This window comes from Epinephelus fuscoguttatus, linkage group LG13, assembly GCF_011397635.1.
Source record: "Epinephelus fuscoguttatus linkage group LG13, E.fuscoguttatus.final_Chr_v1".
NCBI classification, from domain to species: Eukaryota; Metazoa; Chordata; class Actinopteri; order Perciformes; family Serranidae; genus Epinephelus; species Epinephelus fuscoguttatus.
In genome coordinates this window covers 24,536,667-24,563,544 of record NC_064764.1, presented here as the reverse complement: position 1 = coordinate 24,563,544, position 26,878 = coordinate 24,536,667, and the positions used below count along the sequence as shown (strand labels likewise).

The 26,878-nt window shown below is 41.5% G+C and overlaps 1 protein-coding gene across 3 annotated transcripts in view; it reads right to left on the bottom strand.

Annotated features, from left to right (window-relative positions):
* frmpd4 (FERM and PDZ domain containing 4) overlaps window positions 1-10,913 on the bottom strand; it is a 39,699-nt gene extending 28,786 nt beyond the window's left edge. For 2 of the 3 annotated variants that reach the window (XM_049595171.1, XM_049595172.1), the window contains exons 1-2: window positions 10,280-10,913; window positions 1,462-1,578 (exon numbers count right to left, since the gene is read on the bottom strand). In XM_049595171.1, the coding sequence (XP_049451128.1) occupies window positions 1,462-1,578; window positions 10,280-10,320 (158 nt within the window). In that variant the 5' untranslated portion in view covers window positions 10,321-10,913. Of the gene's footprint in view, window positions 1-1,032; window positions 1,371-1,461; window positions 1,579-10,279 lie in introns of those variants that run through there. The other variant, XM_049595173.1, reaches the window with a different exon arrangement.
* Between the last annotated feature and the right edge of the window lie 15,965 nt (window positions 10,914-26,878).

Below are 26,878 nucleotides of genomic sequence, written 5' to 3'. Positions count from 1 at the left end.
AACCTTTTTTTTAAAATTATGCAATCACAGTCAGTTTGTATTGGCTTTTTTTTTTTTTTTTTTGCTGTGTCACTCCTCCTTTTAGGGGAGCTGGCTGCTGTGGATTTTTCTAAACCTCCCAAATGGAAATGCTTTGTCTATTAAATGTGGTTTAATGAAGTCAATTTAAGTACTGATGGAAACACTGTTCATTTCACTTTGACATCTTTGTGTAATTTGAAAAGAACTTGCCATCCTGCTCATGCTCAAGAAGAAAAAGTGTGTCATTTTTCCCCGTGATATTCACCTACTCTGTCGAAGTCACAGCGCTCTCTAAACTACATTACATCTATGTTAAATACCGTGTCTCACAGTGTAAATATTAAATAGCTGATGCTTAATTCATGTGCTCCTGTCACGCCGACGAGACATGTGTTCCTCTGAGAAATACAACAATTTGGTATCACCCCCCAGCCCCAGCTCCTCCCGGAGCCTTGACAAACTCAGATGGCCACGGACACTCACAGAAACGGACATTTGATTATTCATGAGTCTTCCTCAAATTTAGAAAGCTAAAGCTGGAGCCAAAACAGCCTCCATGATCTGCCTCATGCAGACACACTCTGCATCCAGCACTTTCACTGCTCCTTACTTCTTATATAACTCCTCTGACATCACGCTTCTCATGCTATAACCCATGTGTGACAAGTGCTCACCTCCTATTCCGTACACCATGCAAACACACAGATATTCTTATGCATTAGTGGGATGCATCCAGGGCACAAATACTACTCTGCACATTGTTGCATAATAATGTTAAATGAGAAGAAGTGACAGAAAATGAAAGGAGCAAACGGTGAGCAAAAACAGAATCTAGTATGCACAGGGGTTCGTGAATGCAGCAATATTTTTAGATCTAGTATGAATGCATATTACACATCGCTGGAAAAGAGCCCAGATGAATCAACACAACAGATAAAAGAAGCAAACACCTACTTGTTACATTAGAGCATGTGCACACAAACATACAAAGAGTGCGGAATTTCTTTTTACCTGCCTGCACAGATATCCACAAGTGCCAATTACGACGGATCAATTACGCTGATGACACTACAGCCCAGCATCCTCTGGGGGAACTTGCAGACCTCTCAGATCAAAACAACTCCCCCTGCACAGGTGAATTTCTTCCTCGGCGGCAGCGTACACACACACGCACACACACACTCTCAAAAGCCCTCTTCTGCATTTGGGAGACTGCATGAGGAGTGTTGTGGGTGTGCGAGAGTGTGAGATAGAGTGAGAGTAGGCAGGGGCAGAGTGTGCGCAGCAGTGGAGGGAACAGAGAATCAGTATTCTGAACGCACAGATGGAGACAGTGTGGAGGCAGTGACGTGGCTGGAATAATCACAGGTTGGCAAAGCGTCTGAAACATCTGGGACAGAGAGAGCTCCCCCTCTGTTTCTTTAAACACAGGGCACTTACTTGATGTAGCAGTCACGCCCCTCTCTATTGGTGCCCATGTCCCATCCATTGGGGGGTCCTTGTGAAGCACTCCAGGTCCCTGAAGGGGGTGGCCAGCCTGAGGATTTGGTCCTGTGGCTGCAGAGGAAGAAAGGGATGAGAAATCAAGGATAGATCGCTAAGGTTATATGATAAATCAGTTAATCTGATTCCAGAAGTATTTCAAAATAACATTCGTCGTAGAGATGCTTAACTCATACTAAAAATAAATGAGTTGTGGGCTGATTCAACCCGAGTGATAAGAGAAATGTCTGATTCCAGCGTGATAAACAATGTTCCATAGTCACAGTTCACTCAGTGAATACAAATCAAATTAATTACGTAAGCTCGACACACAGGCGGAATTGTCATGCCTCACTCTTGTGCTTTGAGAGGCATGAAATTGGTTTTATTTCTAGATGTCAGCACATTCTTTATAAAAGAAGCCCAGGGGAATTTTCTTATAAATTGGCTATTTGATTTGCTCAATGCCAAGATGATTCGATAAACTTTATCAGAGAATAGAACCAGTTACAACCACCGTTCACAAAACAATTAATTTTAGTCTATTGTGTGAAAGATCGTGTGTATCTAAATCCAAATTTCAGCTGATTTCCTGATTCTACCCACAAAACAATTCTCCATTGCCTTTTCCCCCCCGTGCTACAAGTTGGCAGAGGTATTCACAAGAACTGTAATTGGTTAAAATGTTTTCATGTGTCTTTTTGTCTGCCCCCCCCGTCCTTGTCTTCCCTTTGTCTCTGTCTTTGTGTCTGCACACTGGTGATGCTATGAAAGCGGTGGCAGTAAGTTATGTCACTTCAAAGGCTTGTCTGCCGTGTAACAGGGCTCTTCACATTCATTATTCAAAGCTCCTCTTTCTTTCCCTCTAAATGTTTCCCCAGTTACTGTACCGATGATAATAAATTGTGTGCAGGGTGCTTGTATCTGCATGAGAGAGTGTGTGTGTTAGTGTGGGTGTGCCCATGACTGTCTGCATGGGGCGCACGTGCCCGTTGCATGAGGTATGAATAAAATATCGCCAACTCATCAACACAACGTATAAGCTGAGAGAAAGTCTGCGAAATAGTGAAAGAGTTAAGCACTTGGCTGCAAAACAATGCAACCTAAGCTGAAGTGTATTCCTGGGTCACTTCGGCTAATCAACAACACACACCTAAGTGCAACTGGATGCATTAAATCATAACTAATTCATAAAAAACCATGTAGTGCTTTTCTTTTGTGCACTGCATTGAACCTGGGCCAATACAGTGGTGTGTTTGAGGGATATTAGGGTTTCCACATGGATATGGATTTATTTGACCCATAGTACATTAGCTGGGAGCAGGCCTCCATGGTGTATATTTAGAACACATTTCCTGCAGCTCAAATGATGTGTGTGCACACAACTGGATGCTGTCTGACACTTTTGGAGCCATGCTCACCCCCATTGACGAGTCCTACTTGTGTGTACCCTCCATTTTAGCCTCTGGGATAAAGCTAACAGCCATGTTAACACAAGCTGGGTTTGATGTGGCAGATTTGCACATTTAAGTCAAGAGATGTAACGCATAAAAGGTCACAGAATCGCAGCACATGAATATCATTCTATAATGTTGGTATTTCTGCAGGATTACACCTTTGGCAGTGACATTTTCTCCAAAGGTCTACAACACAATAAAGCTTATTGTACTTACAGTCTCAGGCGCTGTGCCTTCGATATATGCTTCTGAACTGAAAAACTGTTCCCCAAAATCCATTTTCTGTCTCGCAGCCAAAATGTCTCTGTATTAACGGCACAGTCATAGATACTGTGATCTTTGATTTCTTTTGTCTGCAGACGGGAGGTGCATTATGCCATTGAGTCGCAGCACTCAGAGCTTACAGAGAGGCAGAAAAGGTTCACCCACTGGTGGACAGTGAAACTGATCTTCCTCGGCTAGCATTAATAAATGATGCCTGCACAGTCACATCGGACTAAGTAATCGAGCGCCAAGTGGGCAAGCCATGCTGCACAATTCATGAACAGTTACCCAAGAGTCAAAGGGAGGACGAATAGAGCAAGAAGCTGGACGCAAATGTAATTTCTCTCAGGACAAATTACACTAAAACGCCTTCTTTGTGTATCTGTTTGAATTCTGCTTACTCTAATACGCACTAACGTAATCTGTAGACATAACCAACAAAAGGGAAAATGACTCTGACTTTATAAAAATCAGTAAAGGACTTTGCTACAACAGCAACAAACATCAAGGTTATATCATCTGAGTCAGAGGACTACAACACAATTTTATCTTTTGTGCATCTATTCACTGTTAAGTTGAACAGTGGCAAGAGTTCGCCACCCAAATTTATCAGTAAGTAAACTTTGGAAGATAATGAGTTTAATTTTATTGTCTGTGAGATGGAGGAAGATCACTTTTCAGCCCTTCATAAAAATTGCATGAACAATGTGATCCTTGCTTTATCACAGTAGTTCACTTTCGCTTTCATCTCTCTGAATACAAGCTAGTTGTGGAAGAAGCATTCTGGTGTGTTATGCATGCTGAAATCCCGCTAATGTAAGGAGTAACTATGCATTATGGACAAGCCGCAGCTAAGAAGAGCACATTACAACACAGACACTCAAGTTAGTCTGAATAATTTACATGGACAATCTCCATGAGGGCCGGTTATACGAAACCACACTCTGCTGCCACATGCCCGCCATTACGCATATTGAGAATTAAACAAGTGTAATTTTTCATGAGTGATTCGGAAAGTTATTTCCTCGGAGAAGAGTTTGCGTCAATGGCTCCCTTCTGCACGCAGCGGCAACATTTTTAGTGACATTTACGTACTAATTGACAGAGGGACAAACTCTGCTTCTCCCTATTGGTTCTCACGGCTTTCCCAGCATGCACCGGGCGAGAGACAGGGATTGATTTCAGTTTTTCTTAACATATGCCTTCCTGAATCAAACATTACATTATTCTCTTCCAGTGCAGCCAGTTTGGTGTTTGATTGAATATAGAAACCCTGTCTTAATGGATCTAACAGGATGTCTACAGGTATCAGACCCTTAACTTCGATGCTTTTCAAAATAATTGTCAATCAAGTTTAAGACTGATTTTTGGACAAATATTCTTTTAGGTAGGTTTTATGTAGAAACATGGTTATCTGAATTTTGCCAGCAGGGAAGTGCAAGTATAAAATGAAAAAAACAGTCATGTGTGCAATGGTAGGGGAGAGCGGGGCACAACCTAACACACTTTAGTTTTGGCTACATGTTATTAAAACTGTTTGAGGTAGGGATGTCCCAATCACATTTTTTTTGCATCCAATCCGATACCTAGTCCTTTATTTTGAAACCGAGTCTGATACTGAGTCTGATCTGATACTCTGCAAAGCATTAAGAAAGAAAGAAAAAAGAATGTATCCAAGTCGTCCCATAAGGTTTGTTTTTTATTTAAATAGTATCCAAAAAGCTTATCAGTGGTTCAGCAGCACAAAATATAAACAAATTCAATATCTTCTTCTTGTCTTCAACAAACAAAATAGGCCTATATCTTTATACATTGGAAAGCGGAGGCAACATTGAACAACATAGATGAAAAACCTGGCCATTTTTGTTGTTTTGATTCCTCCGATCTTTTATTACCGATTCCGATTTTGTAAAACGTGATCGGAGCCGATACCCGATCCGAGGATTGGATCGGGACATCTCTAGTTTGAGGTTATTTTTTAGTTTTATTCTAACAACATGCACATCTCTGCTACAAATGAACAGTTGTTGGTTTTTTCTAGAGCTTACCTTTCTTCTACAATTACACCGAGAAGTTATGGTAGTGAAATCTTACAAGGTATCCCATGGGTGGGGTTAATAGTAACAAGCTGGTAAAAGTCTGTTTAACACAATTAATTCAGTACAATTCAATCTATATACTAAAGGCTGATACCGTGTATGGATCTGTGATAGATATCCAAACATCTATCCATCCCTCACCTAACCCCCAATGATTCATGATAGATATTATATATTTTTCTCTTTTCACCCGTGATAGATTGATGGATAGATGTATGTAGACACCCATCTCTCCATCTACATCAGGGGAAGGATAGGTATCCATTCATCTGTTAGTCTATCATCGATATTCAATGGTTGGACTGATAGCTGTGCATAGATTGGGTAACCTAGACCCACGTGTCAAAATAGGAGTATTGAATGTATGAGTATTGACAAATTTAAAAAAGAAGTATATCTCATTCAATTAAGGACATTAGTTCAAACTGAACACAGGCAACTAATAGGCCGCTTAGTTGTAACACTGCGTTACAACTAATGCTGTGTGGAAATTTTATCAAGCTTAGCTAACACCTGCTGGGAGTTGGTTACATAGTTCACTATGGTGCTATGTTTTAGGTAAAAAGACAGTTATTAAGATGATATATGGTTGGATCCGGCTCAGTAATCGAAAAACAAGTATGACAAAGACATTCACTTAAATCGTCTGAACACTCTTTGCTACTGAACTCCGCTGAAACACGTCCAATATCTGCAGAATTTAATGGGTCACTGTTTGGGGATACTGTGGTCAAATGGCGGGAAGAGCGAATAAACTGACCTTGTGTAACCACTTAAAAAGTTCATGTTACAATTTACCTTGTGTTAGGTTGTGCCCTGCTCTCCCCTAGGTAACATCAGAAATGTTGACTCTCCAGCAGAAGATGGATAAATGAAATTAGATAATGTCTGTAAGGACCTGAAGAGACCCTGAATGATGTATTACCAAGCTATTTTCTTGTATTTGAGGGACATTCAACACAGTTTGTGCTGCACAAATACACACAGAGACACATAGTTAATACAGTCACAAGGCCATAACATCACTGGTAGTTTTAAAGAAACTCTAATTACATCCAAGGAGAAGCTGAGTTGAGCTTTGGCTGATAAAACTCAGTTGCTAGACTGTTAAAATCTTTATGAATTTCTTGAATGCCCTGCACTGCATCCTGTGGATCTAAAATCAGTGATAATCTTTTCGCCTGTCACTGAACATACACCTCACTCTTCACAATGTCGGATAAAAAAACAATGTATTTTCTTCCTCTCGTGTGACAGGGCGTGAAATGTTTCAAGTATGACTTCAGAGACGAGGCAAGGAAGCCATGACGCTGCTTTTTTCTGTGCTCTCGAGTTTAACAGAGACATTTATGCAGAGATAGACCGCTAATGTGATTCTGTTTGGATATGAAATCTGTGGAGAGACAGCAGATGAGATGACCATCTCCTGGGAGGAGGGTGGGGAGCGGAGCGCAGCAGAGAAGTGGCTCAGACAGAGAGGAACCTATCTGATTAAAGGTCTTATTCCTCTACTCCTTTTCAGACTCCATCCTGTTGAGAGCACAAATGCGCAGCCTTTTGTTTCAGAAAACATCTGCCCTCTGCTTGACTCCTCCAACCACCAATCTTTTGGTCACTGTGGCAGCACAGTAGAACACGCTCCGAACTGCTATTTACGTTGTGCACAGCTATTTATACTTAGCTGTTAGTGGTTTAAAAAATATTGCTGACCATGTAGTTACACAAAATCGCTCAATTTCATGCTGCTGTTCTCCACCATTCTGTGCCTTATACATCAAATCAGAGACGGAAACACTGTGCCTTTTTTCGTGATATCTTCCTGATATGCAAGAAACCGTTTTCACACCCAAATCACACAGCCTGGGCGACTAGAATTAGTACCAGCACTCACTTGAGAATCAGAGTGTCTATTTTCCCTATTACTCCAACTGAATATTGTGTTTCTGTGTTTGTCTTTGGAAGCACTGATATTGTTGCCATGGGCAACGGCACTATCCTGAAGCAGCTCTCTGGTGCCTCTATATAGAAAGGTTTTTTGGTTAGTTAATCTCCTCTGGGTGGGAATAAAACAGCATCTGGGAAACAGGCCACCCACTATGATCCTCCTGCTATTTTACAGTGAGTAAGGGAACCTCACTGAATCTTGTTTACCTGTTAAACTGCAAAATACCATCAAAGAGCTACGACTTGAAACCTTGAAATGTAACCTGCTGCAACATGCTTGCAGAAATGAATGTGCATGATTGCATGTGCGCATATTTCTCATTAGACGACACCACTTCCTTCAATTTGTTGACATTGAATTGATAGTTTTATTTTAATAAAATAGACACGAAACTAAAGAAAGACAGTTTCATTATTATTCCATTATCACTCTGTGTTTTCCCCCGGCTTCCTTTGCTCCTCAGTGCCCTATGTAGAACATCAACCAAATATAGTGATGAACTTACCCCGTGGGCACTGAACTAGACTTGGATTCTCCTCCTTCACCTCATTGTGCTACTCGCTGCTTTTATGCTAAAAGCTCTAAAGGACAGGACAAAATAAATGGTTGCCTGAGACCTCGTCCGACAGCCAGCTGGCTCCCATTTCTGACCCTGAGCCATTTCTGATCTACTCTTCCCTGAGAGCTTCTGATGCGAACAGCTAAGAATGACAGATCTTTTGGTCTCTGTGTACCCTGATGAACATTTAGGCTAATCAATCTGTGTCCAGACCAGTGACTTCCTGTGCAAAAAGTTTGCCGTCAAAACATGTCGAACAATGGCCCGCATAATAGATTTTTTTTTTAGTACAACACAACCAAGGATGAAGTCACGCAGTCCAACTTAATTAGCTTTAACTGCTCTTCCATATTATTCATGTTGAGGCAAAAGCATTTCCACTCACACATTTAATGAACACATCTATCATTTACATAAGCATAACTAAAATTAGTTGCATCACACAATACTGAATAATCTAGACCTTTTTTTGGATGCATGCAGTGCAAGCATGCTAAGCAATCACTGTACACACATTTTAGCAACCCTATTGAGTCAGGCAATCACTGTGAGTGGTAATTGTCACTTTCTACATAAATGCGTGATGTTCATGCTCATTATCTCCACAGTGCTGCTGCTGACAAACCATTTATAACACCCACAGGATGTATTAAAAGTGTAAGAGCACTTAGAGCTAAGTTAAGGCAAAGTTCCATATGGAAAGATCAAAATAAGAGCGGCTTTAACAACTTTGGTCAAACGGTTTCAACTTGCTTTTTTGGATACAAATGACAGAGGGCGAGACTTAGCCATCTTTGAACACAAGAACATCAAACATGTGAAAATGTTTGCTTGATTTGAACACAACAAAGAGTGAAGAAAAATAAAAGCAAGAGCACGCTTTTGTTTCTGACAGCAGACACGTCTGGAGGCGTTGCGAGGCAGGAGCGAGAGACAATGAGGGAAAACGTTCCCTTTCTTGTACATCTTTAAATACATACAGTGGGTTTCTCTGTAGCCGTAGCAAAACAGCATCCTGCTGACTTAAATACTTGCTGGCAGCTGAGAGGGAGAAAACAAAACAAAAAAATGCCAGTGTAGCAGTGGTAACTCATTATCAGGGGTAGCATTGTGTGGCATTATTAACAGTGACAGGATGCAGTGACGTTGGTGGTCCACTGGGAGCCGCATCATAAATGCTGCCGGGGAGGGATACTGACTGGGAAAACAACGGTCCTATCATCTGATGGAAAATCCCTGCTACCTGCCCGCGTTCCTGCAGGAGTGTGATTTGCATACAGCATAAAAAAATAAACATCAAGGTGTGTTATTATGCCTCAACGCTGCAGCAAATTGCTGTATGTTTTCTTTCTTTCTGTCTTTTCAAAAGAACTAATGTGAGAAACAAAATGCCAGTGCCGTCTGGTGATGACTCATAAGTGAAATGAAATGCACTCAATGTGCATTCTTGTGGCACGTACAGTATCTGATTTGATTATTCCCATTTATGATCAGCTGTTCCCACCACCAGTGGTCTGTAGTGTTTCTGATGGAGCCAAATCCCCTAGGAGGATTACTGTCCACTGGGGCAGATCAACTCAATCTAGCAGACCCATGGGTGCATAAGGTGAGGTGTGTGCCCTGGCAATGAATGAATTCCTCGAGACTGTCAGTTGAATGTATACTTCGCATACTTGCCATCACTTCCTGGAAGACAAACTAACCTTATTTTCAGTTTTCTCAAACTGAAATTTGTCATATAAAGAAAATAAGAATGTAGACTACAATGTGGTATATTTTTTATTTTATTGTAAAAAAAAAAGAAAGAGCTTTCAACTCTCCTACATCCTCTAAAATTTTCCATCCTCCTGTTCTGGCTACAGCTTTGTGAACTTGACCACTTATGTGAAATGACCATGGATATGTAATGATCCTAATGACCAAAAGCAGATCCTGCTCAGCTGTAAAGAAGGTATATTTATATTATATTACAAAAAAGATGATGGTTGAAAATGACATACAACTCTGCTGTGAATTGTTGGTCGTTACCCGTGGCCCTTTAGCTGAAGTGATTTAAAATCTGAACCCCTCTGAAATCTTTGCAGTGTCTCAGAACATGTATGGTTTCATCACCACCACATAAAGCAACAAAGCATGATTACTGTCAGCAATATAAGAAATTTATGAACTTAGATACAGACAGTTTAGATACATGAACCGCAGCAGCTTCAGCATCCACCCCCCACTCCCATCTACCGCACTTGCTCATTCATTTCACATCATACATGACTGCACAACTTGCTCTCTTGAGCAATCAATAACTCAGCATTTTTAATCAGCCCCATTCCACATGTGACTCCCGTGTCACTCTCTTAATTGTGCCTATACGGACATATAAAACACCACCTACTAGAGAACGAGCAGGCAGATACACGTACGGGCATATACACACAGCAGCATCCATCGGACTCACCCTGACAGCTTTGGCATCTTCACAAAGCTGAACACATCCATATGTGCTGCAGACTGCAGTCAAAGCTACAAATTTACCATCTACTTCACTCCGGCTCCATTGTCCCGCACTGTCTTTGGCAGGGAGGAATAAATAATTCAGAAAAAAAAGTGGAGCTTCCACAAGTCAGGTGGAGAGATTAGTCCTGTTGTCTGGGCTTCTGCATGGCTGAGTGATTGCTGTGTCCTCGCCTCAGCAGCGCAAATCCACAGCCCATGGAAAAGGATCTGGCAGAGCAGCTTCCCCCGGTTACATCCTTCAAAGCATGCCTCTGTTAGCTGCGTTAAGCCACCTTCATTTAATTTCCATCGCGGTGGAATGATGTGCGGGAGCCGCACAGTAACAACAGCTTTAGAGAGAGGCAGGGAGAGCCAGAGCCAGGAGCACAGAGAGGGAGGGAGGGACAGGGGTGGTGGTGGTGGTGATGGTGGTGGGAGATGAGAGTGGAAGCGAGAGGAATGTGAGAGGATGTTGAGAGTGTGTGTGTGTATGGTAGCAAGGGCCACAAGAATTACTACTAAAGGATGCAGTCAGCTTCTAAGAATTCCCCAAAGGTGAGCCTCATCAATCCTCAACCGTGTGGTGTGTTTCCGGAAAGCAGGGAAAGGTTGACAAGGATGCGAGAGGTGACATGACGGAGACTCACTGCATGATGTGCTCATAATGCGAGTGCAAAAGCAGCAGAGGAGCAGCTGGAGGGACAGGAGGACCTAATGTGTCCCCCTCCCCAGCTGAGGTCTCTGCCTCACAGCTGCACATTAGGATGCCCATACTGTACACTGCATTTGTTTTGACCTTTCAGAACAGTTCAGCTGCTAAATGCTTGCTCTCAATGAAGCCATTCATGAGAGGCCCCCAAACATTTTAGCAATCCACCCAACACAAACATACACAGAGCTGATGCAGTGGTGTCAAAAGGAGATCAGGACTGTTAGGTTGCCATATGCAAGAATGGGATTTCATAGTAGATAATAAGAACAGTTTGTGTGATTAATCAAAGTCCAAAGGGGGGAAGATGAGGGCTGTTGTGATTCATAGGGCTTCAAGTAGTCAGCTGCATGTTAATGGATGCTTCAAGCAACTAATTTCCTCTTGTGATATTTTTTAGATCAAAATACATCTCCATAAATTTTCATATCTTTCTCCATCTACTCCGAGATGCAGGGCAATTTCAGTGTGCGTTTCAAAATGTCGGTAAACTAATGAATGAGCAGGAGAGCCGTAAAAATTGACATAATCCCGCACAAGGTAACTCCCCATCTCCAGATGAAGAATTATCCCAAAGACGAAGAATCCCCCGTCATAAATCAAACACCACAGACGAGGCACCTCTGTCGAAAACCACCAAGAGCCAATTAGCCTTGTCTCTGATCCACAGAGGTTTGATACTTCTTCATGTGGCTCAGACAGCTTCGATAAAAAAAAAAAAAAGGGAACATCTCACAGCGATACAGACTATTCGCTCTGTTATCCTGATCTGTGATGTGCCTACAGAAAACACTTGGCTTGACAAAGCTGTTTGAATACAGCTATTTACTGTCAATAACTGTAGCTCTAAAAGTCAATAAACAGTGGAAACAAAAGCAGTGCTTCACTTATTCATTTATATATTACAGTATAGTCAAAATAATCCAACTTAAAGGGGTTAAGATGACATATTCCCCTGCCTATTTAAATTCAGTGTGAATCCCTGCCGGGGAGCTTGACAGAATAATAAACACTAATCAATAAAGAATGTCAGGTGGTAATGGATAAATAAATACATGGAATACAAATACTAGTTGGGGAATTTCAAGCCTACGATTTGTCACTGCTTCCACGCTCAAGTAGCAACCATCCTATATTAAAATGCCACAACTTGTAAGGCTCTGCAGGGTGAGTCAGTGTGCCTTTGCTGAGAGTGATACATGCAATAAAGAATGTTGTCACTTCCACTCAGGCTCAGATTTGTTTGTTGCCGTAGAAAAGATGCAACTAGATGGGTAAAAAGGTGAAGCTCACGATTGTCTGTGACAGATTAGGATGTTTCGCTTATGATCCCTGAACCTGCGAAGAGAGGGGTCGATCCAATTGTTCCAAAAAAGAAAGTGCTGTGAATCATTGTGTTAATCACATTCTGAAACACAACAGTTTAGCTGATGATACATCTTCGGAAGGGAACAGGCAGTCTTTTTTTTTGTGTGGAGCACAAGACATCAAGGGTGCACTGATGAGCGAGGAGAACATGTCTGACAATTTGCTTCAAATGCAGCCGCGGTGTCCTGTGGCTGGGGGATTGAGAGACTCAGCGTATTCTGGACAGTTATGTTTGTCCATTTGGGCTTGCGGCCCAGAGGCCAACATGAGTGGCAGAGGATATTAGGGTCAGACAGAAGCGTGATCTAAGGAGACTATGGCTGAAGCTTTGACCGATAAAACCCAGCTGCCCCGCTGATCCCTAACTCTCCTCTCTCGCTCTGAGTCCCTTTTAAAACAGCTGATTTCAGTCATTCTGGCACACTTGGCCACTTAAAGCCCAGCAGTGCTCAAATTTTGCACATCCTGCCTTTTGGATCACGTTGCTTGCCTTTAAAAAGCTAAAATAAGCCAAGCAGAACCACTTTGCATAAATTGCTAACCACGCCGGATAGCAAGGGCACAAATGTGCGCTCAGTGCTATAAACCAGCAGAACAGTAGATTTTATCAGGGTGTGTGCACAGAATAGGACTGTGAGATCATGTTTTCATGCTGAGTGTTACACTGCAGATTGAGCAGCATTATAGACTTCAGCGTGCAGTACAGTAATGTGACTTTGTAGCTTTTACTGCCCTCTGATCCCAACTTAGCATTAGTGGCCCTCAACCAGATGTGTCAGTGGCCACAAGAGCAAACTACCCTCAGAAACCACACTTAACTGTGTCATCCGCAGCATTTTGTTTGGGTGCGTTTGTCGACCTGCATCTGCCTGAGCCACCTCGCTACCTTAACTTTGCTGATCTGTTAGTGCGACACTAATTATGCCTGCGCCTCGGCTGATTTATTCAGTGAATTAAACAGCCTTTAGTAGGGAGTTTAAAGATCTGAACGCTGTTTTGCCATGAATATTCAGTGGTGTGAATAATTGGGATAAGAAGTGAAGTGTTACCTGGCTGAGTTATGCTATGCTTTGAAAAGATTACGGATTTGGTTTGCCAGTTTCACTACATCTGCTGATAAAGTTCAAAGTAATACTGGGAGGCTGTAGCCTATTCAGTGTGGAGTGAATAAAGCAACATAATGGGGATGCTGCCGAGATGCTCGACACCTGCAGGTGTTGTGTGCCTGCGCAGGTTATCAGACATGTTCATGTGGGTCATTGGCAGGTCATGTTTGGTATATTCATTCATCCTCTATCCTGTCGCTTCTCCCAGCATGTACTGGGCAGGAGGCAGGCTACACCATGGACATTAGCCAGTCTATAAACTGTCCACATTTTGTTAAAACTAGTGGGTGTCCGTTCAAAACATGCCTGTTCGGAACAGGCCCATGCTTAACCTCCTGTGTTGCTGCTTGCAGGTTTCTCAGGAACCGCTCGTCCAAACAACTTCACACTCAAAACTGCGCTTCCTTTAGTTCTGAGCAATACACCTGCTATGACAAAGGCCCTGATCACACCTGGTATTAACATGCAATCTTGGGTGATCAGATCATAAGTGGACAGCTCTAAGTACAGGTGTGAATGCACCCAATGCTTTCTCAATGCATCTTGAGACCCGACTGCTCTTTGGTGGTAGATTGGGCCAAATTCTTTTAGCAGTGTGTACGCTAATGTGTCCTGAGCCACACTGAAGGACTGCCTACTAAACTGATGTCCTTGCTTATAAACACTTAACTCAAACTCAGCTCAAACCGTCTGCCCTGTTAGCACGAGCTAACACAGCAGCAGCTGTTAAATGGTCCCAACAAACTCGCACCAACACCAAAATGGCTCAACATCTAATAATGCTAGGGTATGTTTGTCGTATGATGCTAATAGTTAGCCCTGTCACTGTGTTTGCTGTGTGGACTCTCACCAACTGTCCCTGGTGTGGTAATGGGGAGGGAATGGGCGGCCAGACTGCAGGGTGCACTTGTCTCATGATAAACACAGCAAGCAGAGCAAAAATAGGCTAAGCAAATCAATGCACTGTGCACAGCTCTGAAATTAAATACGATCTGACCCATTTTAAATGTGAACGGCTCTAAGTGTGCATACAGCACAAAAAATGTCCTGCTATTTAAAAACAACACATTTGGTCTTAACATATACTATGGTGAGGACACAGGACACAGCTGTCCATTTGTGATTGGATCACCAAAGACGCATGTTAACACCAGGTCTGAACATGCTCATAGTTTGGCCCTCAGCAGTGCTCGAGTATACGTTTAAATTGGGTGCAAAAAGCTCACACGAACATTTTATGGCCTCAATGAAGTCACCAAAAAAAAAAGACAAAATGTGTTCATTACAAATGTTACAACACATTCAATGTAAAACCTCTGGTCATCTTTATACATCTGTTCTTGAATGTACTGTAGCGAGAGACAGAGAGTGAGCTGTACCCAGCATGCTGTTTGGCGGTGTAATAATTAATAGGGGTCCCCTGTCAATACAGTACACAGTGTGTACATAATGCACTACTAATAAACATGTCCTGTAGATCTCAAGAGCTCGCACTCATTACTGCACTTCCTTGGGTCCTCAAAGACTCCTTCTATTTTAGTTAGATTCTTATGAACATGAGTCATTTGACTACTAACTACACCCACGTTCTCCACAGCAGACATTTTGACTTGTCACAGCAGGATACACACAGGTGTTACTAATACTGTTATTTATTGCCCTGTTCCATTTAAGTAACCCAGTAAGCCAAGCCAGTGAGTGACAGGGCTGGGTATCATTTAAAAATCACAATATTAGTAGCAAAACCAGTGCCATTAAAATGATGCCAATACCAACAGAGTACTTATTTCGACACCAATAATGTGAATGTGGTGTGTAATATAGCCATGAATGTTTTGGTGACATCTTGGCACTGAATTGCCAACTCCGTCAAACACACCATGCTCGACTTAACCACACCATAGACTGTATGGGTTATAGCTGTTTCTGTGGAGTGTGAACTCCGCATCAGGGACAGTTGTGAGAATCTGCCCGACTGTGCACACACACACAGTGAAAGGGCTACTGTAATGGCGCATTTCCGTCAGACCTGGCAACAGAGGGCGTCTAAACGCTGCCTATTTATTTCCTATCGAGAGCAGGAGACGCAGTTGTGCAGTGCATGGTGGGAGTGTTGCTGCGAGTTTGGAGGGGGGTTGAGGTGGGTTCACCGGTCTTCATTTGCATAAAGCAGACTAGATTCAACTTTATGCAAATGAGCGCGATGCACCTGGCTGACGAAATATGAACCAAGCAGTCAGACGAGGTGATGTAGTTCTGAAATAAACCAAGATTCAGCTGCAGCATTTCCTATTTCTCACCCCAAATATTTTCAGAAATAGATTTGGGTGGCTTGTTTCGACAGAACAACAGAAAGTTTATGAGCAGGCCGTCAGGTTGCTCGTGTTTCAAATGGCAAGCATAGATCCAGGACCACCCAAGTCGCACATTATTCCAATCAGGTGCACTCCACGATAGGGTACGTCACCAGCGGCTGATGTTACCAAACGGTTATTAACAGGTTTAACAACAGAGTTGAGCCATTTCGGTGTTGGTTTGAGTTTGCTGGGACCATTTAACATTTTAGTGTTGAATGCTAGCTGCTGCTGTTAGCTTGTGCTAACCGGGCAGACACTGAACTAACCGTTCAGCTCTGTCATGGCAGCAAAAGAAAGTTTGCTGATCTGGTGGGGATCAGACCCCCGATGCAAAGAGGATCAAATGCAGAAATTGTTTGACTGGATTTGTTTTGATACTTTTTGGTGCTGGGTTATTTGGGTTGACACCTCAAAGGAATCGATTTCCAATACCCAGGCCTGGTGAGTCAGCGTGCACAATAGCAGCATCCCTAAACTGACACGTCTAAATGGAACACAGCCATCATCAGTTATTAATTACAGCTGTGCCTTTCCCACTATGATGTCTTTTGTGTCTGTGAAAGAAGGCCTTAACTATACATTGTTTCCAGCGTGTTGCAGTCACTCAGAAATGGGGACAAGATATAAAAGAAAGAGTTCTTGTAAAAGTTGCAAACACCAATTATTTTGAAGGGGGCTGTGAATCTCAAAGAAAAACCTTGCCAATCCCACAGGAACACACAATACATCATTACTGCGATGCAGCGGTAGAGAATAAGTTGGGTGCCGTTAGTCCGGATCACAACAACAAACACAAAGTCGATTTTCCAAAAGCATTAATTGAGTCAGTCCTTAATCCTCGTCAAAATGATGGACGTTAGGCTGAAGTGAAAAGCTAAATTGTCTCTGTTACCATCAATTACATATATGGTCTTAACAATCAAAACTTTTTGTGCAATAACAACCATCAGCGCGCTTGTCCGTAGAGATATGACACTTGATCAGCTCTGACTGAATTATAAAGCAAGCACAGAACACCAATCCGCAGCACACTACTCACTGAATGACAGTGAAGATGCCGACTTCATTGTCGTCTGGGTCCATTGCTGATGACAGGTCTTTTAATGCGGTACTTGTTTCTGTTTTTTCCTGTCCAGGCCTTTCAAGCCTCTCTCACTGATGTGCGTTTCCGTCCTTCCTCCTGACTCTAAACTTTCTCCCTGCTTGATTTGGACTTTCCATAGGCAACTGAGCTTGTCTGACTAAGCCGGCGTTCAGTTATGATTACATACAGTTCCCCCTGTCCAAGTGAGTGGCCAGTGCCCTGGGGGAGGAGACCGAGCTTGTCGCCTCTGCCTTGGTAATGAAATAACATCACATTCCGGGCCAGTGCATCAGAAAACACAGAGGGATCAATGCTGAACAGCTGGACTCCAATGGGTTGCTGTGCTGGTTAAGGCCGCCTCAATGAGCAAGGCCCTCGTGGAAAACATGTTCGGTTTGGATAAAATTCACCTGTGGTGTTTTCGTATTTCATATTTCATATCGTCATGGCAGGAGAGTTAAAACATGTTTGAGTGTTTCCAGCAGCCGGAACAAACATCAGTGTTTTATCTTGATGGTTTTATTTACAACATTTCCGCACACAAATTGCAGTATCTGAAATATTAATCTGATCCCTGTGTGATGCGTTTGGAAATGCCATGTGTTTTATCATCCATGAGAGCTTAAAAATTAAGCTTCAACCGTAATCCAAACTCTGCCTGCCAACTGTCACCCTTAACAGAGCCAAACCTAAATCCTATATAAACCACGGAATTAGACCTTAACCTAAATGTTATATAGTAGCATCAGGTATTATTACATTATTCATATTTTAAATGTCTGTCACAGGCATCTATTGTCACATAATGCAGCTTGTCATATTGTATTTCTAATCTAATAAATACAGTATATTTAATAATATTTTTTTTACAGTATTTTCCTATAAAGCCACGACATTTCAACATCATGACTGTTCACGCTGGATTATACCATGCAGACTCTCTGATGCATGAATGGCACACACAGTCTTCCATTAGTTATGAACCGAGGCACGTGTCTTTGCCTCGGCAAGCAAATAGAACTGCTTGCATAACACATCCCATGCCATGTACACACAGCAGGCTATGACAACTGAAAGTTCAGCTTCCTATATAACAGCCAATGTTTTTTGTTGCACGATTCTTGCTATATATAGTACGCACAGTACACATGCTGTTGTTTCAGTAATTTGTGCACCGTGCAAGCTGCACACACTGTTTCTCCTCATGCATATACAGTAGCTGTACACGGCCATATGGCCACAGCTGAGCGCCGTGTGAGGTTAAAGCAGACAAAAGCAGACTTTTCTGCGAGATAAATACTGCACATGAATCCATCCAATCATGTGGCCCAACACTCGCCCCTGGGCCACAGCGCGCTGCATCAGTGGCCTGTTTTTCCGTGACACACAGGTCGCACCACTTAGAGTCGGGGACAGGGGGATGTTCACAGTGCAGTAACCCAGCACTGTGTATGAGACCGAGAACCACATTTAGCATGTTGTCTTGGGGTCAAAACAGTGATGATTTATGATGGTGATGATAGGCGGTGTGTGTTCTGAGACTCATCTGATTTAATGTGCTGCTCACTGGGCGTGGGTGGATGGCTCATTTGTTTCTTTAGAACAATGTGACGCTGCATGCTTCTTTGCAAAATTGCTCTGACAGCCTATATGACGGCAACACGCAGCTCTGACTTTCTGATCAATTAGTAAAGCACACTTAAGGGCAAATGTAACAAAAACATCCCAACGCTCCAAAATAACCAGTAAATAATGGCTGAGCCAAACAAAACAAGCCAAAGCGGAAAAATGCAGTCACTTCCACATCCAAAAGATACAAGTTCATTTTCACCCCATCAAAGCAAATATGTGCCTCACATAATAACAGGAAGGAAGTGACTTTTTCATTACTTTATGGAGCAGAACAAACAGTAGATGCAGTCATTTGCATAAAATGATGAGATTCGCTCCATGCAGAACAGGAAAACTCATATTAATATAATAAGAGCTACTGCTTGGCCCTCACAAAAGGTTACGGATGTGTTTGTAAAAGCTGTCAGCTGCATTCATTCCAATAATGTGATTTACACTATTTGGCTACAAATCTGAATTGGGATAATTATCTTTTTTTGCCATCACAGAAGAACGCCAAATAGGTCATTAATCACAATTAATTTAGCAAGCTGCACAGGCGTTAAAGGAGCTGGACAAAGCCATTGCTCTCATTAAAGCCTGAAAGGTGTTCTTGCAGTTTAAATCAGACATTAACATGAAAGTGCACTATTTATTGAAACTTATTCCGAATATCGTTCATCTCAGTAACAATTAACTGTCAGGAAAACAGAATACTACCAACGCCGGCGGGCATGAAAACAACTCTCCTGATAAGCTGTTAAATATACTCATAGCATAGACAGGAAGTACACAGAAGTCAATCGCAGTCAATGAGATTGCAGGATATCACATTCCTCAAATCAGATAGCTACTCTCGTGTCAACACACTGCAGAAGCTCCTCCCCGCTGGCCCGAGAGGATAGATTTCACAGCATCCAGCAATTATCTGTAATGTGGGAGAAAAATCAATGTGCCCATGGAAAGCTGCTAAGGTCACCAAGCCGACGTTGTCACTTGAATCAGAAGCACTGCGTTGCCGCAGGCTGGGCTCCGAGCCCATCAGCCAGCATCTGTGAGAACACGCATCATTTGTAATGCCATGGATTACGATAATTATTAGCCTGACGATATGGAAGATAATTGGTTTTTGTATGTGATCATGGTAGAATGGAAAATTATTACAAATTTCATACATCTATTAATACAGAGGAAAACTATAATTTTACAAAGGAGTCATTTAACAGAAGTATGTTAATTCTATTAGCTTTTATGCCCCAGTTTTAGAACATATATTTCTTTTTACCTGTATTAGTTTTTATACCTCAGTCCTACGCAAACTAAATGTCTTTTCAAATGCTTTTTTATAGCTCTAATGACACATAACCTTTTTCAGCTTGAACTTAAAGGCAGAATTTACAGTCCACAGTGCAGTTATAGATTAGATTTGTCACATTCCTGTTGGATATAATGCAGATGGGTGGGGGACCAACTTGTTTCAATTCTAACTATTGCAAACTGCTCATCATTGAACGTCTCTGCCGTCAATCATTTCGACATTTGTGGGAAAATAAAGAAGTGAAACAGCCACGGACTCACCTCTGCTGCTCTTGGTTTCTGTCCAAACTGCTGCTAACACAAATTTCATTTTTGCCTGTTTTGTCAATTTCCATGTCTTCTCTCTCTCAGGTAGATACTCACAACTGGAGCTAATGGAGGGCAAGCATCGAGTGTGCCCTCTTTGTGGGTTAGAAGATCCGGGCAGTACTGTAAGGGGAGGGGAGGCCTCCTTGAAACATTGATAGTCTGGTGTAAATTCTATTAACAGCAAGGGGATATTGAGAAGAGTGAAAAATCAATACCTTGTGGCCAGTAATGTTTGAAGGATCAGGCTGAGTGGAAATGTGAGATGGCATGGCCTTGCCCTGACGCAGAGACTGTTTCTGTAAGTGGTTAATCAAGTGCTTGTCTGACATATAGATTGCATTTTCCTCTCACCATTACTCCCATTTTTCCCCGCCTTCAGTTTGGAGAAGATGTGCTATCAAATGTGCGATGGTAATCGGAGTAATAGAAGCAGTCACCAATCTGATAGAGCTGCACTCTACTGACGGGATTGGAAATTGTGTTTTGTCTTAACATCTCAGATTTCAAAAGACAAATGCAATGTTTTTCACTTCTGCACCGACTGCATCTCCACCGGGGAGGCACGCACATGAGCCACACACATGTTTGAGTCTCAGACTGTACAATCTCCTGAAAATTATGGGATGTGTGTGATGACTCACTGAGTAAATATTTTGCATCTCAGCTGTGTTAAAGTGAGGCCTACCATTTTGTTTTGTTGGGGACCTTAAATATAGAAAAGGAGACATACGGCTGAATGATGCAATCAAGTTGTATCTCCAGCCTACATCACAGCCATTTTAAAAAAAAATCAACTGGAGTCAGAACTCAAACATTTACTTTGCAGCTTATTAGAGTTGTGTCTGAATATCTGCACACTAATGAAAAAGAAATAGGTGTCATAAACAGGACGGCAAACGTAACATTTCCAAAGGCGCCGGTTTGCTCTGTTTTGGTGGCCCACTAGGACAGATTTGCTCTTTAATGTGAATCATTAAAGGTTCATAACACTATGATGCCATGGGCTGCTTGCCCTAAATCTGTGCGTGACAGTTCACCAGCACAGACAAGTGACAGAAAGCAGGCACTGCATTTGATCTAGCAAAGTTAAGCTAGGCTCATGATGCAATACTCCTTCATTCACTTTCTTTTTAACCACATTTGCCTATGACATGTTGTCTAGTATGTACACATTAGACTGAAATAGTTGCAGAGTGACTTGTAGAAAGAAAGATCTTTGTTCTGATGGCATTACAAGCTTCATTTTTAATATACAGTGTTGCATCATACAATAAAATGTAATTAAATATGACGCCTGTTCGGTTTTTGTCATAAGTGTTGATTAGATTACTACATATTGTACAGGTACAAGGTTTTTTCTTGCTGTTTCGTCCACGAATTGCAATCTAACACCACAAACCAGGGCCTCAAACATGTTGAATCACTGCATCTGCCACAGTAAGACCACTGAACACAAGTCAAGGTAATATAAGCCTCACAATGGTAGAAATTGCTGCTATTGTATTGGATTACACCGTATTGTTCGGGTATTGCTTTCATTGTGTCTTTAAATCCCGTATAAGGCCCCCAAAATCCCCAGGCGCCCAAAAAGCTGTTGGTTTGTGGCAATAGGATTAATTGTAATACTGTTTGGGAATCTGGGACTATCAGGTGCAGCACTATACTATATTCACTCACATGAAAAGGGCCTTGAAGTGGGCCCTGCTATATTTGCTGATTTTTAGAAGCTGTCAAAATCGCACACTTTATGATGCATGCACTCACTAATTTAATTTTCGTTTAATCAAATTAACACACAGCAAACCTCGGGCTGTAATATCCTTGCATAGCAATACTGGTCACAGTGCGCAGGGGAGAGACAGGGAAGGGGTTAAACAGGGGTTAATAGGAGCCTAATTTTTTGCTCCAAGGCCCCCAAGCAGCTTAATCTGGTCATGGCAACAGCCCAGGTAAATTCTCCAGATCAGTCATTAGCTCTACATATCTGATTCAGGTGGAGCTCAAGAAGCAATGCAGGTGCACTACTGCCATCTAGTGGCTCAATGCCAAGTGGTCAGTTATTAACAAAAGGAGGATACTTTCTTTCAGCGTATGCCATGACTCATACAATCTTTCAAAGCATGTCAACCACTCACAAAATCAGAGTCAGTGTCTTTCTTTAACAAGGTTGCCATGCATTCTTGAGCATCAAATTCAAGGGCTTTTCAAAGGTTTTCAAGGCCGGAATTCAAATATACAGACCCAACATGGCATAGTTTGAAACAGAGATCAGGGTTAACTGCTGTTATGACACTTATTTTTATGAGAGCTGGCAGGCTCACAGACAGCTATTAAAAAGAGAGAGGCTTAAATGTGGAAACACTTCTTATTGTGCTGTGTTACAGTAAAAGCAGACAATATTAAAATAAATTAATTTCCTGTTCTTGCCAAAATACGTAAACCCAAGCACTTTCAATGACCTTTTTAATTACGCCATTTTGAAAAAACTTTCAAGGCCTTTTCACCCATGAAATTTCACACACTGTAAAGGATTTCAAGAACCCATGGGGACCTTGTTTCCAAATAACCAATAAGCCCTAAAGCTATTGTTCATAACTGTTATGAAAATAATTTTTTTGTCATATTTGCTGAAACTGTCACTACATCCACACAAAGTGGAATTCTCGACAGAGTGATTTAAAGGGTTGTCTAAATATTTTCAAGTTCAAGAAGATGTAAAAAAAGAAAGAACAATTAGGCTATATGAGTCGTCTTGTAGAAGCTGTTCCCATGTTGAAGGGGACATTGTGTATCTTATCTGTTTGATTATTTATTTAAGTATTGGTTAGTAACTATAACCATCTATTTCTTCTGATCACATGTGTTTTGAGAGAGATTGTTTTCTCCTCCCTGCTCCTTTGTCGGTCATGGAAAAATGTGTTAGAGTTGTTTTGATTGTGACTTTGATTGCATGGACATGAGCGGAACAAATAAGAATAAATGAATCAATGAAAGTATTATGTGCGATAGATAGTCTGTAAAAAAAAAATCATCATCATCTTCCTCCTACTGCCTCGAATGACATTTGCTAGCATTGACTGCAAGGCACCAAAAACAACCGATGAGAGCCGAGTAGTCTCAGTCACAGCTGTCAATCATGTCAATCACTGCTCGTAAACTGCTATCAAACCATCAAACTAGCCAGCATCAAATATGAATCAAGATTCTGTTACTGCATTGCTTATTTCTTGTCTCAGATGATGTCATAAACATATTTTAGTGTACTGTTTGGCTGTAAAATGAGACAGTTTGTCCGGCTGGCAGGCAGTGCTTGGTGTGACTGTTTCCAACATGGCGGCTGGGTTACGAACTTTCTCATTTACAGCATTAACATACACCTGAACAGTACATTAAAATATGTTTCTGAAAAGAGGCAAGAAATCAGAAAATGTTTAGCTGTAAAATGAGAAAGTTTGTGACCCAGCAGCCATATTGGAAACAGTAGCACCAAGCACCCACTGGCCAATGAACTGTCTCATTTTACAGCAAAACAGTACACTAAAATATGTTTCTGAAAACATTTGAGGCAAAAATCAGAAAATGTTTAGCTGTAAAATGAGAAAGTTTGTGACCCAACCGCCATGATGGAAACAGTCGCACCAAGCACCACTCACCGGACGGACAAACTGTCTCATTTTACAGCTAAACAGTACACTAAAATATGTGTCTGAAAACATTTGGACTGCTGTGTGGATATAGTGGCAGTTACAACAAATATAAACAACAAGCAATTTTTATAAATGTTGCCGATTACAGCTTTAAGTACAATCTCTCATAAAGGACTGAAGGGTAGTTAGTACCCAGTGTTTTGAATGTTCAGAAACGATTTAACGTATTTAATATTTACAGTACCTCTTCTTAAAAAACTATTTTCACCTTCTGTAAACAAACACTGTGGTCGTCATATTTTCATAACAGGTATTAGCATCACATAGAGAATCTAGCCTCCAGCAGAGGCTGTTTTCCTTTCATCTAATATTCGCTTCCAAATCTAATGGCACTTGAGTATTGACCTAATAAATCACTTGTAAAATTACCTCCCACATATATCCCCAGAAACCTATATGGCTCCAGTGAGACTACCTTAGCAGCATCCCTGCCAGCAGACTGCACATAGTACTGCTCATTATGTTCCTACTGTAAGACTCTGCCTCTTGGAAAGCTGTTAAGATGATCAAGAGAGCAATCATCAACTACATCCAGAAATATGAGTTACATTTAATGTTCCATTAGAGGTATAAATGCAAGTATCCGAAACCAAACACTACTCTGAGAGGTATTCCAAAAGCCCACATATATGACTCCGTGTGGGCCAAATGTACTCTGAAATCCTTTACATGGTGATTCGATGTAAGATCCCAAGGCTGCACTTACGCCACTGAGAAATGACCTAACGGGAAGTCTGATGAGAATCTGCTCGGAGTCCAACTCCAACCTCGCCACCACCAAATAAGTGGATCAAACGCAAAGCTGCCCTCTTATCACCACTTCCCCTGTCTGTTTGGTAGACTCCCGTATCTGATGAATCCTTATCGTGGCCATACAGTGCTGGTTCACATGTCATGTTATCACACAGGTCCCTTCCCCAGGGCTCCCACAGGAAGAGTCAGTTCCCAGGGCACTACATGCCAAGTATCTCAACTGCCTTACGGTGAGGAAAAAATACAGTGTGGTCAGGACAGGACTGTGAATTTGGGCATGGTCTGTTTAATGTTTCTGTCATTATGAGGGCCTCATAAAAGTCAACACAAGCGAGCGCCAAATTAGATGGTTTAAAAGGTTAATTTTAGTAGTTTTAGTTGTTTATTTGATCCATTCCAGTCCTGAAAATGTTCTTCTTGAAATTCAGATGCTGTCATTTCTAAATTTATTTTATTTAACCCTTACTTAACCAGGTATGTCCTGTTTAGATCAACAACCTCTTTTCCAAGGGAGACCTGGCCAAGACAGCAACATACGAAAAAGTCACAGCCGAACAACAGCGCAATTAAAAACATAAAAGACACACAGCAACGTGCAGAAATATTAGAACACCTGCGCACAATGACAAGACCCAACCGACTCATTCATCCCTGTACTTATGAGTGCTTTAAAGTCAGGCAGAGAGATCAGTTCACGTAGTTTCAGTAGTCTCTTTTTGAAGGTTATTCCATGTGAGAGGAGCAGAGCACATAAAAGCTTTCTTTCCCAGCTCAGTCCGAGCACTAGGAACAGACAACAAAACTAAGTCTTGAGATCTCAGACTACAGCTACAATCAGATCTCTGTTCAAAGTACAAATGTATGAAGGGAGTTTGCCCAGCATGGCTTTATGAATGAACAAATACCAGTGACTGAGCCTACGAAAGGTCAAAGATGGACGACCAGCCCTGGAATAAAGCGCACAGTGATGAGTGAGGACTTGATATGCAGTATCTAACATATGCAATATACTATATGACTATCTACTACTATAAACATGTTAACATCTGTTTAAACACCAACCCGGTTATAAACCAGAGGTGTCAAACTCATTTTAGTTCAGGGGGCCACATACAGCCTAATTTGATCTCAAGTGGGCCAAACCACTGAAACCACTGCATAATAACCTACAAATATCCACCTGTTCAAATGTCTCTTTCATTCTGTAAACGTTCACCCATTTATCGAGCAAAAGAGGAAGAAAAAATATGTGAAAATCCAACAGCATGTCTCAGTTTTTCCACTTTCAGTCTACTACTACTACTCACTTTAATTACATATGACTTTTTTTCCATTAGAGTGGAAGCTACTGAAGAAGCAGGTGAAGTTGCCCCCTGCCTTATAAACTCAAGTTTTGTCAGTGCCTCAGCTGCAGGGTTCCACTAATATTCTTTTAAGATAGAAGTCTGATACAGATTCTTTTGTGCTGATGCTGCTGATTGATAATATTTTGCACACTGTTCAATATCTTTAAATATGACCACAGTAATGTTATTTCAGAGAGCTGTACTCTGGTCACAGTGGAAACGCCTCTGAGGAAGCATTTTACATGAAGTATCTGCTCACTGTTCCTCTGTGCATCAGCATTAGGTGTGCAAAGTCATATGTTTGACAACTTAAACTGCTAATGTCATATAACCAGATTGCAAAAAGCAGAAGCAGCATGATATACACAGTACAGCATGCATCTTTGTCACAATATTTACTCCTTAGTTTGTGTCATTTTTAAAGTTTAAGTATTAAATCATTTATTTACAGTGATTAAGATAATAAATGTAGAAAATTATTCAATCATATTTAGATTTAAATTCAAGTTTGTCTTGTTTCAAGTATAAATGGATTAAGATTTATGAGTGGTTAAATCTCAGTAGGCTAAATAAATAAATCCAGCCTGCAGCTGTAAACCTAATAGAAATTTTTGTTTGCTCCTAGTGAGTCATTATTTACTGCTTTTTGTTTCATAAACTGCATGAGTCATACTTGAAAGCTGAATTACCTTTGTTTTTACCCTGCCTGGTGTGCATAATAATTCACCTTTTTAATTTAACAGCAGGACTCGCGCGTAAACACACACACACTGTGCCACACCTACGCATAAATAAAGCGCTTTTGCCCCTCAGGTCTCGGCGCATGCTTCATTGTTTGTTTGGTGTTTAGGGGGGAATTAAAGAGCATTTTGTCGTTATTAAAATCATGAAAGG